This window comes from Cygnus atratus, chromosome 14 (assembly GCF_013377495.2).
Source record: "Cygnus atratus isolate AKBS03 ecotype Queensland, Australia chromosome 14, CAtr_DNAZoo_HiC_assembly, whole genome shotgun sequence".
Lineage (NCBI taxonomy): Eukaryota > Metazoa > Chordata > Aves > Anseriformes > Anatidae > Cygnus > Cygnus atratus.
The window spans coordinates 15,955,567-15,972,413 of NC_066375.1; the positions used below are offsets into that span (position 1 = coordinate 15,955,567).

At 38.1% G+C, this 16,847-nt stretch overlaps 1 protein-coding gene across 1 annotated transcript in view; it reads right to left on the bottom strand.

Annotated features, from left to right (window-relative positions):
• TENM2 (teneurin transmembrane protein 2) overlaps positions 1-16,847 on the bottom strand; it is a 511,804-nt gene that overhangs the window by 35,552 nt on the left and 459,405 nt on the right. The window contains 5 exon segments of the mRNA XM_050713566.1: positions 76-343; positions 1,050-1,311; positions 2,810-2,929; positions 5,837-6,047; positions 16,161-16,307. Of these exon segments, the coding sequence (XP_050569523.1) occupies positions 76-343; positions 1,050-1,311; positions 2,810-2,929; positions 5,837-6,047; positions 16,161-16,307 (1,008 nt within the window).

Sequence of the window (16,847 nt, forward strand, 5' to 3'; positions counted from 1 at the left end):
AGAAAATCTTCGCAGTTTTCTTACTAAAAATTGCAAGTGTTTGGAAAGTTTTTGAGCTTGCATATGCTGACTTACCTACAGCATCTGACAACCCATAAACCTTCTGACCATATGCATCTGTTTTGTCCCAGATAAATGTATAAGCCAAGTTGGGAGATGCCTGAAATGATTTTTGAAATAGATGCCCTTCTACCGCTACCATCAAATGAACTTTGATCAGATTCAGTGGCACAAGTGACTGAGTCATGATGATCTTAAGTAAGGATTTATATCCAGCAGTACGGGAACTCAGGTAGTTGAGCTTTATACTCGAGCCAGGGATCTCAATTTCTTCATGAAGAACCTGAATAGGAAAAAGATCAAACATTTTACATTACCGCTTTTTTATTTTTTAGAATAGTATCTCCGCATATTTTTTATGAACAAATGATTTTCTACTAGTGATAACGGCTATCCTCAAATCATTGCAGTGACAGAGCTCAGCTCCTGTTTCTGGACAAAAAATTATTTGGTCTCTCTCTCTCTATTTTAAAGGGAGTCCACTGCAAAAGCACAAATAAGAACAAGAGTTTTATTGCAAGTTATATGCAAGAGGAATACAAGAAGACATAGCTATAGGAACCTGCAATTTCCACTAACAATTTGTATGAAGTAAACACTGAATAAAGTAGTGAAAACAAGTGAAGTTTTACTTTGTCCTAAATAACATGTAAGAAAGCAGACTGTGACTAGTAGCATACACCAAGCCTCTGCAAAATTCTCTTCAAACACCTAAGCTGCCAACTGAAATACACAGATGTACTTGATAAGTTGTATGATAATGAGAAGGTGCAAGGTAGTCAAACATAAATGTGTCTGGGTGAGATAAACTTATGGTATCTCCTACAGACTTCATTAGAAAGCTCAATATCTGTCAGAAATAATGGAACCCTACAGAGGTATTTGTTATAACAATTCCAGGGGACAAATGGTGATTGTGGCAAGTGCTTAGGTCAGCAGTAGCATCTGACCACTGATTTTTATATCCTTTTCACTCATGCTACTCTTACCTGGGTTTCTGGTACAATGGGATTTCGGCCAGGAGCATCACTGAAGAAAGTGGAAAGTGGTGATGAAATGATGACTGGATCAGGACGGACAAAGCCACTTAGATCACAGCTGGGAATGGAGTTCTCCTCTGTCTTCATCACTAGTGTGTCCATGGCATAGAAGCTATTCCACGGCAACCATACTGTCCTTTCCTGACTCATAAATGGGGCCCGTTCGAAGTGCAAAGTTAGGGATGCTCCACCGTTTGCAACCAAGTCAAACCTAGAAAAACATGGGGTTTATAGGTGATGAGACTGAATAATTCCAGTAATAACATTCCTGGCTAATGGAGTATCGTAGCAATATGTGTATTTTAAGTGTCATGCTTCAAATTATTGGTAATGGGATGTGAACCTCTGGCAACTAAACAACTGACTGAAATACAGTCAAGACAAGCAGCAATTTGTAGTCATCTGGACAAATGTTGTTCCTATATGTTATAAAACCTACATTAAAATAATTTTCAGTAAAAGAACAAACCGCCACATTTATTATCACTAGTCACCTTTATACATAGAACCAGCAGAGAAACCAAATTCATACTGAGCTGGACACTGAATTATCCCTTTCCTAATAGATGCTGTCCATCATGAAACAGAATGGGACAGGTGGCAGTAAGAATAGTAATGAAAAGTTTTGCTGTTCTTGTTATACAAATAAGATAAGAATTCCTGTCTCCAGGATAATTGATCTATCATTTTTCAGAGAGATTAGATATTTACTCCCAAATCCCTATATAATCACAGTAGCACTGCGTAGCTCTGCAGGTATTTTGAAATCTGTCCTGAAGGCAAAAAATACTTCTAGGTTGTACTGACAACAGAACTAGTTATCAGTTGTTTCATGTAAATACTGGCAATGTAACAAATTACTCAATGATTTCATTTAGATCTAAATAGAGTTCAGCTCATACATTGCTGTAGCATTAAACCACTGAAATCAACAATGTTATACTTTTATTATAACAGCAGATATGTGGACATGAAATACTCTGTAGTTCAATTGACTCATATTAAGTATTTCAATTCAATAGTTTGCATGAAAGATCAAGAAAAAATGGCAAATGTTTACAATGTATGTGTCATAGATATGCTGTTTTAGTTACCACAGCCAGTAAACTAGATAAACCATGACACATTAATTTTGGGTTTCTGCATTTGTGCACATTTCAAATCAGATAATACAAGGGGGGAAAAAGCTCTTCTTTGCACAGCAGGAAAATGTCTAAATATATTCAATTATAATCTTTTGAATATATTCTACCCTGAAGAAACACAAAATATAGTGGATCTTCAAAAGGAAAGAGAGACAGAAGGGAACTTTTAACAAAATATGTTATTCTAAAATGATACTGTTTTTTTTTTTTTTTTTTTTTTTTTTCCCCCAGCAGCATTACCCTGCCTTGCATTTTAAACTAAAATATTGCTGGTCTCAGCTGGGTATTTCTGTAGACCACAAATGTTTTCATAGATACAGAGCAATTTATTTGAAGGGAGTCTGACTGCTAATGCATTATTATCAGAAGTCAGCCTTTTCATATTTACTTTCATTTAGTATTCAAAATGCCATGTGAAAAAATACTTTTGTGTTTACTTAATAGCTCTTTGCCCTGGGAGGAATGCAATGCATGGTACCACATGGTTCCATTAGATTGCACCATCTGTTAATCAGCAAAGATATTACATAAAAAATGGGTACTCAATGAAACAAGCAAACTCACGTGCCATCCTGACGAGTGATGGTATAGCCGTACTTTGGATACTTGACAAATGACACATTGACCCCAACTAGAGGCGTTCCATCTGTCGTCACCACTTGGCCTCTTATAAGAGACACAAGACTAAAGAAGAAAGATAATTAAAGGTATTGAAGTTAGTTATGAAAACAGTTACAGTGTTTATAAACTGAGTAGTGGAACATTTGTGCCTCATTTACTCTAAATCTGATTTACTGCAAGGTTTATTAGAATACTGAAGATACCATGATATTGCCCAGCTCTCTGTATATACTTAAATCAAGAAAATGCTGTCTATGCAATATGGCCTGTATATATGGAATGGGAGGTAGCATCTTCCCTTGGGCTGGAACGCAAATGTGATTGCCTAATGAGGCTTTGCAGAGGAGAAATTGGAACAGAAAGCTACGTCATGTTCAGCCAAGCCACAACTCTGACCCTGAGGTCCCACTAAATGATGACTAGCCACTTCTCAAAAAAACCCAAAAAAACTGGCTGGGTACAATATGATGTTTCTGGATGCCTAGTATACTTCAAAAACATAGTGTAATGCCATACCTGTTTTATATAACTTATTTTCCAAATTAAGGTGCATGTACCTTTATCTTAGGGAGCACCAGACATTTGTACACTGCATTGGGTCCTGATTCGTAATCCTTGACTTTCACTTTGTCAGCAGAAGTGAGAATTTGGTTCAAGGCCAGATTGATTCACTGGCAAAATAAACAGGTTTCTTAGCCAACAGGTTACCTACTTTGCTCAAACTAAAGGAGAGTAAGACTATTTATTCCTCTACAGTAAGGCATATTCAGTTGTCTTCTCTTTTGAGAGTACTTTGCTGCTGGTGAGTGCACAGCAGGCAGAAACAGCCCACCCAACTGCATTCGCAGCCTCCTTGGCACTGGAAGGAGCAAGCCCCAATTTTCCCCGCTCTGCTGCTCTCTGGCATGGTCAGCCTCTTCCTGCTTCTCTCCTCTGCTCTCCCAGCTAGAGAGGGCTCTCCATCTCCTGGCTCCTTTCCCTTCCACCTTCCCTGTATCCTGAGGGAAACTGGTGAGAAAGGGAAGCTGCACAGTAAAAGGGAGATGGAAAGGAGAAGCTCTGTGTAGATAGGTTTCCATCTTCAGTGGAAGCATGAAGAAAAGGGAACATGATCCTGAAACATGGGGAAAGTTAAACCTCACTGTAACCCCTAATCTCAGGGACCACTACACTTAGTTTTGCTGTAGCCCTAGGTGAAAAGATTTCTATTTCAGCACTAAGTGTTTCCAGCTCGGTCCACCAACTCTCATGTGTTGCTACAGAGTGAGCCAGAAAATCAAAAGCCCCATTTCTGAACTGCCTTTGCACTGCAGGACAGGAGCTGTCCACGAACCTTAGGAGGCTTCAGGCACATCGACACACACAGAAACCTGACAAGACAGATACTGAACCCCGATTTCTGGACCCAGTCCAAGCTGTTGGATAAGGGGATTAAACCGGCCTGTGTTTTGCCAAAAACTCACAATATTTAGTTGAATTCTGGGACAGCTTATTTATCCCCTATACATGCATTTCTAAAGCTATTTACATATCGGAGAGTATTCATTTTCATTAGTAATATCAGGGATTGTTTTTAGGACTTCTGTTATTTCTGAAATGTTCAAAATGCTGTGATGTACATTTCTAACTGTATTATGCTGGCTGTTTAACAATTATTTCCTCATATTTTTATTCCAAACAAGGGAGAACATTTATGTCAATAAATGAGTTTCATAGAAAAGAAACTTATTCATGAAAATGAGTCATTTGAGTAACCAAAATATTACTTTTCTGTAATGTAACTTTCAATGATTTCTTGACCTTTCAGGCCCAAACTGATTTTTCTGAAATCACCATTTTGTAACACAATATGGAATTTAATAAAAATCCATACCTTTTTGAGAAAATCTATTTGGAAATATATCCGACCAAGATGATTGTCTTGGCATTATTAATTTTCCTTGAATTATTTTATATTTAAAAAAAACAAAACAAAACCCACAAATAGTCATACGAAGATAATTACACAAGTTCCTATAGGGGAACAGTGCAGAAAACAGATTTAGAAATAAATCGTCCTATGGCAGAAGACAACTAGTAAGGTTCGTGACAACTTTTTCTATCTTCAAGTTCACTATTTCAGGAAATAACTTGAATAAGAAAATTCTCACCAATAAACCTTTTTATTTCTAAAATGAAGAAATACTGAAAGCAATGGATACTAAAATTTGTAGCTAAAATCCAGATTCATATGAAGTACTATTTGACTAGAAGTCAGACACACCGTACCTTCACAACTTAAAGACTAAGGCTAATTTTAAAATGTGATTAATAGGCCATTCAAACAACATGTTAAAACGTGTGAGGTACTTGAGATGAATAAAACAGAACTGTGAAAACCATCACCAAGAACTCTATAAAACTTAATTTTTAATAAATCTAAAATTTCAAATTGCAATTTTCCAAAAGAGCTTTAGCTCTGAAGCACCCAGCTCCTGCTCAGTCTAGATTTGTAATTCTTAGACTGTCTTGAAGACTCCAATCCATATCCACACATACATAGTTTGATTATTTCTGAGCAAACTGCTTGGAAGTAAGATGGGTGGTTTTCAGCAGCTGATTTTTTTTTTTTTTTTTAAGCACTGACTATTAAGAAGTGTATTATAGCATTATTTACATGTACCCTTCTAACTATTAACTAGTGGGCATTTTCCATTGTTGTAGACTGCAGTCCTCATAAATGATAAAGCTCAGAAGCTCTTGCTCAGTGGAAGAAACCTTCTAGGTGTTGCCAGTATGTTAAAATGATAATAAAACTTAGTGTTGTAAAACAAAGGCAACATTATAAATTGCCCTTAGAGTGCCCTGAAATGGAAACGCGTGAAGCACCTGAAAGCAGCATCTCATGTTAAAACATGAGTAAAAGCTCCGGGAGAAATTTTCCTGTACAATGCAACTGCACAAATGCAATGTCAAATTTATAGCCGCTACCTGCTGTTGAAGGGATTTTCTCCTGGAATTATATGAGTGCTGTCCTTCCCCACTAAGAGCTTGATTCGATCATAGAATGACTTCACAGCTGGTGAACCAGAATGGCTCTGTTGTATGATGTCAAGAGGATCACGGGAACCCCGGCACAGCAGGCTGTTTTGACAAGTAGACTGGAGGCAGCAATCTGGGTCTAGGCAGTCAACCAAGCCATCTGAAAGGTAAGAAACATCAAGATTCAGCCAGCTGCACAGTGCTATCAAGCAAAAATATCTAATGGACATCTTAAGGCACTGGGAAAAAATGTGAATGATTTCTCTTCGTAACATCTCTACACCACAAAACCAATTGGTAATTGTACAACAATACAGCAAAGATAAGACTTTCTGAAAGTACACTTGTTAAACTTCATTAATTAAGAAATTAAAATGGAATCTTCAATGGGGAGACCAATCTGCATAGCTAGATGAATCAAAACTACTTTTAACACATATGAAGACAATATCTAGCACCACCTTTTCCTTTGGTATCATCATTCAACTTAACGACATTCTCTTTACGGAATTCTACTCTAATTTAGAAATTAATAACCATTTACTTTAAAATATTATAATCTCTAAGAATTTAGAAACATTCATTCATCCACTATCAAGAAATCACAAAAAGGAGGCATCCAATCTGCAATCTCTTCTTAGTCTGTAAACTTTCAGAGACTCTCCAAGGCACGCAAGTCTGATTTACTGAATACAGGTATGACCTAGGCACATACTGGACACCATACATGAGAAAGAACATTCCTGTAGGTTAGTTGACAGAAGTACATTAGATTGAGATTACAACTCATCTATTTTCAAGTTTTTCAAGTACACAACAGACTGGCACTATGTTACAGAGTGATAATTGGAAGGAAAACAAAACAAAACAGCAAACCACTCTACATGAAGCTTTCTCATTTTACAATTAACCTGAATTTCCAATGGATTGTGTATGTCTGAAATGACTGTTTCTGATTTAAGAACTAAATTGCCATGCTATACTGAGGATGTTTCATTCAGCTCACTATGGACATTTAAGTTAGACAAACAACCTTGTTGTGAGAGCTATACATTTCTTTAAGGTCAGTCGCCTATTCACATTAAGAGCTCCATTCATCTTGAAATCCTTTCCAACACAGAGGTTTTGTTTTTTGTTTTTTGTTTTTGGCTACAGTACATTTTCCACCTATTTTATATAATCATCATAAAGACACCATCAGCTTCAGATTATAACTCAAGCCAGTTTTCCCATCAAGTGCTGAGAACTTTTTCTCAGCATTCTGCTCTTTTCTTGGTCTGCGATACCTCTACAACTCTGAACTTAAAGCTGCCCACTGTTTAGTCCACTCAGTTCTTTTATTCAGACAACTGTCAGTCAAGAGACTCCTATCAACATATTAGTAACAGCAGGAGCAAAACACAGGATATAAATTACTCCCTTTGACAAATTTACATTTAGCTGTTACAGCTGCCTCATATTTTTACTATACCTGTTATTATAGGTGAGCATATGTTATGGCTGTAATGACCTCATCATGCAGCAGATTATGGGCTGCTGTGACCAAACACTTCTGACGACACCGTGAACTTTCAATTGGCATATCAATCTCTCAGTGTCCTGTCAGTCACGAGAATCACATCTTTATGCTACCAAGCCCCCTTGGATATAGTCTGACATTGCAATCTTCAGTAAATTACCCTGTCACTGCCAATCTTACTGTTATCTCACAAACAATCAAGCAGGCAATCAAACTGCTCTGAACTGCCAGCTAAGGACCCGGGAGGCTAGAAACATTTCCATTCAGTATCGGGGAGAAACCTGCGTATAAGTCATTTCATGTAGGAAGGTTTTTATGCAATTATGGGAACTCATACTTGCACACTTTCATATGCTTAGAGGAATATTTAGGAAAGACAAGCATATACAATAACATAAATATACTCATGATTTACTTGTTTTGAACATTATCGCTTTTTAAATGCATTGCAACAAGCTTTCTCATGAAGAGTCTCAGAGAGAGTAATCTTCTTCTTACCCTGAAAAACCTTCAGTAATGCCTTTGTTATACAGTCACAGAAAACATGCGTGGTTTCCTCCTGCTGCAGCCCAGGATACCACTGGCCTTCATTGTTGCACGGGCACAGTGCTGGCTCACGTTCAGCCTGGTGTCCACCAGCACCCCAAGTCATTTTCTGCAAAGTTGCTTTCCAACTGGGTGACCCCCAGCAGGTACTGATGCATGGGCTTGTTCCTCCCCAGGTGCAGGACTTTGCACTTCTGTTGAACTGCGTGAGGTTCCTGTCAGCCCATTTCTTCAGCCATATTGTACCATTAAATATGAAATTTAGCAAACTTGCACAAACACTTAGTTGCATTAGACTCAGTTGATTAAAACAATGGCTAGAAAAAAATGTACCTTCCGTTAGAGAAAACTGCCATAAGCATGAATTTTAATTGGAATTCAGGACTTTGTTTTTAATATATATTTCAGAGGTTGTCATCTTCCAGATTTCCTCAGGCACGCTGAATTATTTATACAGTTAATTCAATCACAAAAACTTCACCATCGGCCTCATCAAGATATTTTTGCTTTTCAGAGCATACACATTTGAGTTTGAAGTTAGCAGCACTCTGAGACTCTGTATGCTACAGGAAAGGCAGTGCAGAGGGAGTTAAGATGGTGCTAAACGTCCTCCAACAATTTGAGACCAAAAGAAGTCCTGACTTGGCTTTAACTGAGAAGAAGGAAATGGGAAACTAGGATTTAATTTAAACTGGTAGTACAAGATGAGCTCTCCATTGCTGTTCTCAGTTATTCCCAAATCTTTTCAGAAACAAGGTTAGTGTGGGATTCCTCCTGAAGACTTCACATCTGCTAACAGAGATGCACCTTTCTTGACCTTCTGTGAACTGTTACATAAACTTAACCCAAGGCAAAAAGCAAAATTTTAAAAGTATCACATGTAAGAAAAATAATCTACTTGTGCACGCCTATATTTTAAGACGGATTTTGAACACCATTACAAGGTCTAAAAAACACACCGCAGAAACAGTGAGATATATATTATTGCTAATGCATCTAGGAGCTCTCATCATCCATTTTCCTGATCATGTTCAGGTGCTTGGATTCCGAAATCGTGCTATACCTTTCTTTGGAAAATTGACATTGAGTTACTGGCTTTTTGTTTGTTTTGTTTTCGAACTCCTACAAGTAAATTATTTTTAGTCTCCACTCTTCACCAAATACAGGTTGTACTCCAGGTTCAATGCATGATGCACGTTGGAATGAGCCACCTCTGACCTGACATCCAGCTGCTTGACAGAATGCTTTCTTTACACAGCAGAGGACAATTCTGCTTCCACAATAAAACTTATGAGTACGTGCTCAGTAGAGGGCATCCTTACACTTCACTAGCTTCAGGAGCCAGCAACTTTCAGACTCTAATTCCTGGAAAATTTTCTTTTTCCAATAAACATTTCAGATTGATGATTAAAATGGAGGTGGGGGGAAGCGGGGAGCAGCAGCTCCTATAAGCCCTGAGGGCGAAAGGGCCTTTGATCACTCTAAGGGCAAATTAGTTAATTTATCATGATCCGATTTTAATTATGTGTAGTATTAATATACCCAAGGTGAAAGAATTAGAGATGTTCTATCAGATTATCAAAAGAGTATGTCTTCTCTCTGCCAATACAGAAATATTTTAATCGAGCTCTAAAGCTGCATGCAGAACTGTTTCCACAGACAGACTATTCCACTGCCCAATACATCTTATTGCGAGGAAGTTTATCTAATATTTAACCCAAATTTCCACTTTGATATCTTGATCTAATTGCTGTTATATTGGCATACATCACTCAAAATAACTCCTCAGAAGTTCCTGGTGCTAACAAGAAAGGAAATGCTTCTAATCCTGTTCCAGCCCTACTCCTCAAATGGCTTAGCCTAACTGGAAAGGCTCTGTGTAAATTGTCAGGATATTCATTATAAACTGGATTGTAAATCCAAAATTGTGGTAAGGTAGAACAAACCTGGGCTTCTGTAAGCTGTGCATGCCTCTGAACACCAACTAACTCCCTAATGAGGTTTTTAAGTGCCCTGGAATATGACATTGGCAGAGCAACAGCTCCACTTTCCGTGCCCACTCAGGACCCCTGTGCTGCCCAGAGCCCTTGCAGTCAAGGAAACGTAGCCACAGCTATACGCTGGGTGCTTGGTCACCCCTCAGACCCTGGGAATGCCGGCAGACTATTGATGCTCCAACTCCAAACCACATATCACCAGCAGAGATGACTGAAAGGGCTCCAAGATAAAAACAATATTTGGAAAAATTCATTCAGTTCAGTGGGCACGTAGATACCATGCCTATGGAGCCACTGGTGGCTTTTTAAACCATGGGATTTGCAGTCACTGAATTTCTTGCTTTCCCTTCTTCATGGGTTATAAGAGCATGTTACTGTAGTAACGTAACCCATGGGGGACATTGTGAGGATAAGCTGGCTAATGTGTGTAAAGACGATTAGAGGCGGACATGAAGTTTTAACAAAACCACATACAAGTACACTCATTAGCTCTCGTCAAACTTATATAATGTCTAGTTTCAATACAGATTTTATATTTGAGCCTACACGACTCACTCTGGCCCCCATCCACGACAGATTTCAACTACTCATTACATTTAATGTTCTAAAAGTGACTATTGTACAGGCTCTGGGAAGGTACTTTCTGCGCCAAGAGTATTCTGGGTATTTATATTGAGAACTTCATAAAATCTTTTGTCTGTGCTGATTTAGAGACCCCTGCTGAGGCAATGCTTGTTGAGGCAAGCTAAATTACATGATTTGCTTTTGTGCTGTGAAATACTTGTATTATCTTAAATGTCACGAGCCTGATGCAGTATCAAGTCACAGGATTTGTAATTCTCTAAAAGCAATTTTTTTCTAAATGTTTATTGCAGGAAGACACTTCTCTTTTCTTTCTATTTTCTTTCTGTCTAATTTCAGAGATGAGTTTTCTAAGACAACTTAAATAAACAGCCTTTCAATCAGTCAAGTGCACTGTCCTAACAGTGAACTTCACTAGATATGTATTTTGCTCTTGAATTGAAGAGAATTCATACTGTAGCAGATAGCTGGCTTTCTCTCACCCATTATCTTTAATGTATTGTGCCAAACAGAATTACAGCCAACTGCATTTCTTGGAGTTGTTACAGCTATATAGTAATGAACTGAAGGGCAAAATTTGTCTTCTGAGATATGCACAACTCTCTTTACAAAGCCAAGTAGAAATAAGTTAAAATGTATTTTAAATAGAACGTCTCACTTCGCATACAAAAACACCCAACAAAAACAAAACAAAACAAACAAGCAATTTCTCATTCTATTTAACTTAGCATTCTATATTGTTATGGCTGTTTCCCTTCCTTCCCAACTCAACTGTAGAACAGATGATTACATTTTGGGGAGAATCATGAGCTGTGAAGTGATACAAGCAATAGTAGTATTTAAGCTTTTTATTTTTATTTTTCTGATGTTCATGTACCTGTTCTCTCCATCATGGTCAAATCAGAAACAAACCAGGTTAGCAAAGTTTTGGTTGTCTTCTGCTTTTCCTTCCCTGAGATTGCATCACTTAAATGAGTTCTCAATATAAAAAAAAATAATTAAAAAAAAAAATATATATATATATATAAACACGAGGAGAATAATTCTGAAAGAATGAAAAAGATAGGTGAAGTGTTAGCAGGAAAAGAAAAGCCTAGAAAGTGCAACTCAAGTGGGTGATATAGGACTCCTGATAAGGCTGCTTCTGCAGAGCTCTTTCTCAAACACCTCTTTGGGGTTATCCCATCGAGCTCAAGACAAAGGGCTCTTCAAACATGAGGTCTTCGCAGGAACTGCATCCATCATCTAGTAAAACTGTCCTTTAGGAAACAAATATGTTTACATTACATTGTCCTTTTTACTTGGGCGCACTTAAAGGTCTAAGGCAAAATCTAGTTAAATATAAACAATTTAATAAGTGTGTTCCAAGAGGCAAAACCATTATGTAATTTAGGAACAACCAAATTATTATAAAGCAGTTATTGTAAAAAGATGGTATAAATACCCTCCTACAGAGATTTCCTTATGCAGTAAGTTAAAAGAAATACATACTTAACAAGTAATGTACTTTCTCCCATTCCTCAAAATACCATTTTTAATCTCTTAATTTCCTAAAATAAGTCTACAGTGAATTAAGTGGGCTATACATGTCTATTGGGGGTGATTATACATTGTAATCACAATTACAGGTCTTCAGAAAAAGCCATTTCTAATCCCTCCAAAAGATGCTTAATAACTATTACACTACTGAGGGACTGATTAAGAAAAGGGATTAGATTTAGAAGTGGCCACAGTGAGTAAATTACATTACTCAAACACATTTTGAAAAAATAGAAGCAATTTCCTATTAAAAAAGATATTAAAAGTGAGTCAATGCTAAAACAGAAACAACCAAAAACCCTTACCTTTTGGTTAGGCTTGCTCCTTAAAAACAAAGAAATGCCTTCAAATCTTTTTCAGCGAAGTAGCCTATACATCACAGTGACCCTATATAGGTTCATAATGAAGACCCAATTAAGCACTTATCTAGACCCGATGTGCTGATAAGGACAAATAAAGGTAAATTTTTCCAGAGCTAGCTTGGATCATGCACAGCTCTACTTGAACAGCTCTAAGAGGAGAAAACATCTCCAAATACTCTCCTCTGGAATCCTGTTTTATTTATGTGAGTAATACACACTGACATCTCATATAAAATGAAGATTTGTAAGTCTCAACAAGACAGGGACACATCTGCCACTTCTAGGAATAAACCAACTAAGGGGCATTAATCTAAAATTGAAAGAAAATATTAAGCATTATCTTTCATTTTTCTCTTTCTGAACTATGGTATGTGATTCACGTTGTGGCAGACAATAAGACAAAACAGGACAAATCTGAATCCCTTTGGAGTCAGTGGCAATGCTCATCTTGACATCCATGAAATGAAGACTTAGCCCAAGGCCTTTGAATCTGATTGTAAGATAACAATCACAATAAGAATGGCTGAACAGAGAAAAAACACCAAAATATGTTAAATCTGTTGACACATGGGGAAGAATAGTAGACAGAAAATTATTGTTGCATTCCAGTGACATGCTGAAGTGACTACATTTTAATATAAATAGATGGATGGAAAAGGAAGGGTGTTTACCTCTGCAGATAAGGTCCTCATTTAGACAAAAAAAAAAATTAGAGTACTTTCTTTTGGAAGAGTAGTTTGTGTGTTCAGTACTACTCCAGAACTGTTTGCTTATGTTAACAGAGCAATGATGTTAACAGAGCAGCAAATGAGTTCAACACTTGGCTGTAAAGAAACTGTTGAGTTTCAAGTGAAAAGAGTTAGTGGGAGGAGAGGTGATTTCTCTAACTTCCAATAAACTTGCATTTTCATGTGAAACTGGGGGTTCTGCAAACTAGCTGAATCTTTCAAATTGATTCCCATTGTACAGCTAGCAGCTTCATCTCATGATTAAACAATCTTATCTCTTCCTTTTCAGACACAGTCATAATTACATAAAGGTGCATCTTAAAGCACACAGCACATTCCTTCCTCCCTCTGCATTCCTGCACACTCCTGTGGTCTTCCCTGCGTTAGCATTAATAAACATTAATTAAACACAGGTCACTGGGTGTGTTCCTGGCCAGATGTGTAGTGAACCAGACAGCTGAAGAGTAGTGCAGCTTAACGCAAAGGCTTTGAGATACTAAGTATTAAGGGATTAAAGTTACAGCCAGTCTTGAGTTTTGTTGCAGCTCTTACCTGAGACTGACAATTTGACAAACTGATAGGAGTGACAATGACTGTCCTTACAGGGAATATTGGAGTGGACTCCATGCCGTCTTAAAGAAATCCAAAACCCCAAATATAATCAAACTGAAACAGCAAAAATCACAAAGGCATCTGAGAGACAAATGAGTACTGTAGTGCAACCCAGCTGCAGCGCAGCTCAGTTTGTACCACCTGCACTGCGTGTACAACACAGTGTGATTGAATCAAAGGGCTTATCTGTTCGCTTTCCTTACAAATACCTTGCAGGTGTGTGGAGAAACAGCTAACTGAACAGCTGTTGAACATATCCTAAGCTCCCTTACAGAAAAACTCTACAGAAATTTAATAAGGATGATACTATTAGAGACCAATAATGATCTTTGGATTAAAGTACTAAGCTAAGGGTCAGGAGATAAAGGTTTCATTTCTGGCTTTATCATAAAATCCCCATGTGAAAACGTGTTGGGGGGGTCAGTTGGACTTTTCAGATTGTTTGCACCTTGGAACAGGAGTGGATTTTCAAACTACGCACACTCCCACAGGAAGCAGTGAGCAGTAGTCTATCCAGCCTCTACAAAAATCTGACTTCAGCCTGCAAGTGCTGAGAACTCTTAAGTTCTCCCCTTAAATTTTCTAGCTAGACCAAACAGTTTTATTTCAGGTATGACTACGGTGAACTAGAAACCATTCATCTGCTATAGCTGCACTGATTAATATAATGTGTCAGTTATATGGCCTATGTATATTATATATCCTTTGATTTGCCTTCCATTAGGGAAGTTTTAGAATACTGCACTTTTAAACTGGGAGGAACAGCTGAATAGCCTCACTAGTCAAATCATTTTTTTTTCCCCGGAGTGCCTTTCTGTTTCACGGGTGAACAATATTGTCTTGGATAAGTAAGTAAACAAGCTGGTCTCTGTGTGTAAGTGTTTTTGTTCTTTCTTAGACACCTGATTTCAGTATTTCTAATAATGTTTTCCAAATTCACTCCTTGTTTTGTGTATCTGATGATACACACCCATTTTCAAATTTTCCTTTATAATCTTCAAAGCTAGTAAAACTGCAAGCCTAAGCAATTCAGCTTTTAGTTTCTTACACTGCAGACTAACACAAGTTTAGTGGGTTTTGTTGTTTAGTTAAATGACCAAAGTGTAAAAAAAAAACAAAAAAACGCACTCTAAATGATGTGACTTGGCAGTTGGATTCTGCTCCTTACAGGGCAGAAACAGCTTCAGTGACACCTATAAAGTAAACTCCAGTTCTCTGAAACTGAATCAGCCCTAGTTCTTTCTAAATATTTCTGTTTGCAGTGATCATGTGAAGCCAAGGAACTAACAGAGAATTTACAGATTAGACCTAGCAGATGATACTCAGATGTGGTTAAATCATGTAATCAAAAACAACTTCCCCACCCTGAAATTTTATATAAAATTACTCATCTTAATGACAATTTTATCCTAGAAGAATCATTCCAATAAGCCAAAGTTCTCTGTTTCTCTGCAGTTTACGGAATATCACAAGTAAAACAATCAGCAAACAACTGATGTACTCTTTAGTTATTGGCCAAAGAAAAGTGAAGGAGCCTCAAGGCAAAAAGCTGTGTCTAGTGTTTGATTTTTAATAATGAGCAGAAGCTGATGAAAAAGAATCTAGGTGACTTACTAGAGACATTATAATGATAGCTATAAAAGAGCTACTTCAGATGAAAGGGATAGTTTACCAAGCAATCCTATACAGATGGCACAACTTCTCAGAACTGCTTTCAGGCCAGTATAACTTAATACACCATGGAAGGCTCTACAAAAAGAAAAACTAAAGTCATCTTTAAAGGTAAACACAGAACAAATCCTATATTTAATAGGTGTGTGCCTGATGAAGGAGAAAGAAAATTGAAGGGGGATCTCAGAACCTTACCATATATGACTGTTCAGCACAACTCACTCAGCCCTTTCAAGTCTGGCGTACGAACTGTGAAATACAACAGCAAGCTACAATGACTTACACAGGTTGTGCACATGAGAGCATGACCCTGGCCTCGAGCACGGAGCTGAAAAAATGTTGCTAAATATCCTGCTAAATCAGCTGCTATGCTTGTGCACACAGGCACAGTCATTTACCTTTCACTTCACGCGTCCAGAGCCTACAGGAAAAGTTCTCATCTGCAGGCTGTACCCAGCACCCATGAAATGCCATGGGCTCCTGGGGAATACAGGCTGGGCATAAGTCTGCCTGCAAGCTTCACACACAGGCGCTGTGGGTCACCACGTCTCTCCATAAGGCCCCAGCACTCCCAATCTCATTTGTTTCAAAAGAAATGGAACAACAACGCTCAGCGATAACAACAGCCATACTCCTTGTGAAGTGAAATGACTCAGGAAGAAAGCATGGACAACCCTCTGCTCTTTAGAGACTGGGAATTGGAAGACTTTCACTCACCTCCCTCGTTATCCTTGTTATCAGCACAGGAAGTTTCCATGGCAACGTTGCATCCAGGCCCTCTCCAGCCGGTCTGGCAGACACACTGCCAGCTGTTCTGGCCGAGCGTGCATCTCCCATTGCCATTGCACAGATCGGGGCAGCCATCTGGTTGAAGAAACGAGGAAGGTAAGTACAAGACATGCTTATTCCCACTAACACTCACACTTCTGACAATATTACTGTGCAAACAAAAAGCCTGGCTCTTGCTGGTGGGGCAAACACTCTGCCAGCCCCGGAGCCACAACCCTAGTGTGTGTGGAGAAGGAGGAACCCCAGGGAAGTGGGGACTCAACTCAAGCCTAAAGAGAAGCTGAGGCCTACCATCAGCCACAATAAATGTTTTAAGAACCCTGTAAACGTTCAGATCTTCAGTTAAAGGCAGTAGATAAAAATAATCGTCTGCTGACAAGGTCACGTTTTTCCCACTATGTGTTTGTATCCATACATGAGGGAGAAAGTCGTCTTATACAAGCCCGTCAACGTTCAGCGTGCCTTTTATATCACGCACTGAATAATACTCCAGAGCTTCTCTAACACAAAGTTTAAGGAAATTGTTCTGAAAATATTTTCTTTCTTTAACAGTCACTTTAAAAGCCCTTCTTATTTAACACTAAGTTCATGATGTAACCTTTCACACTTTCGGAA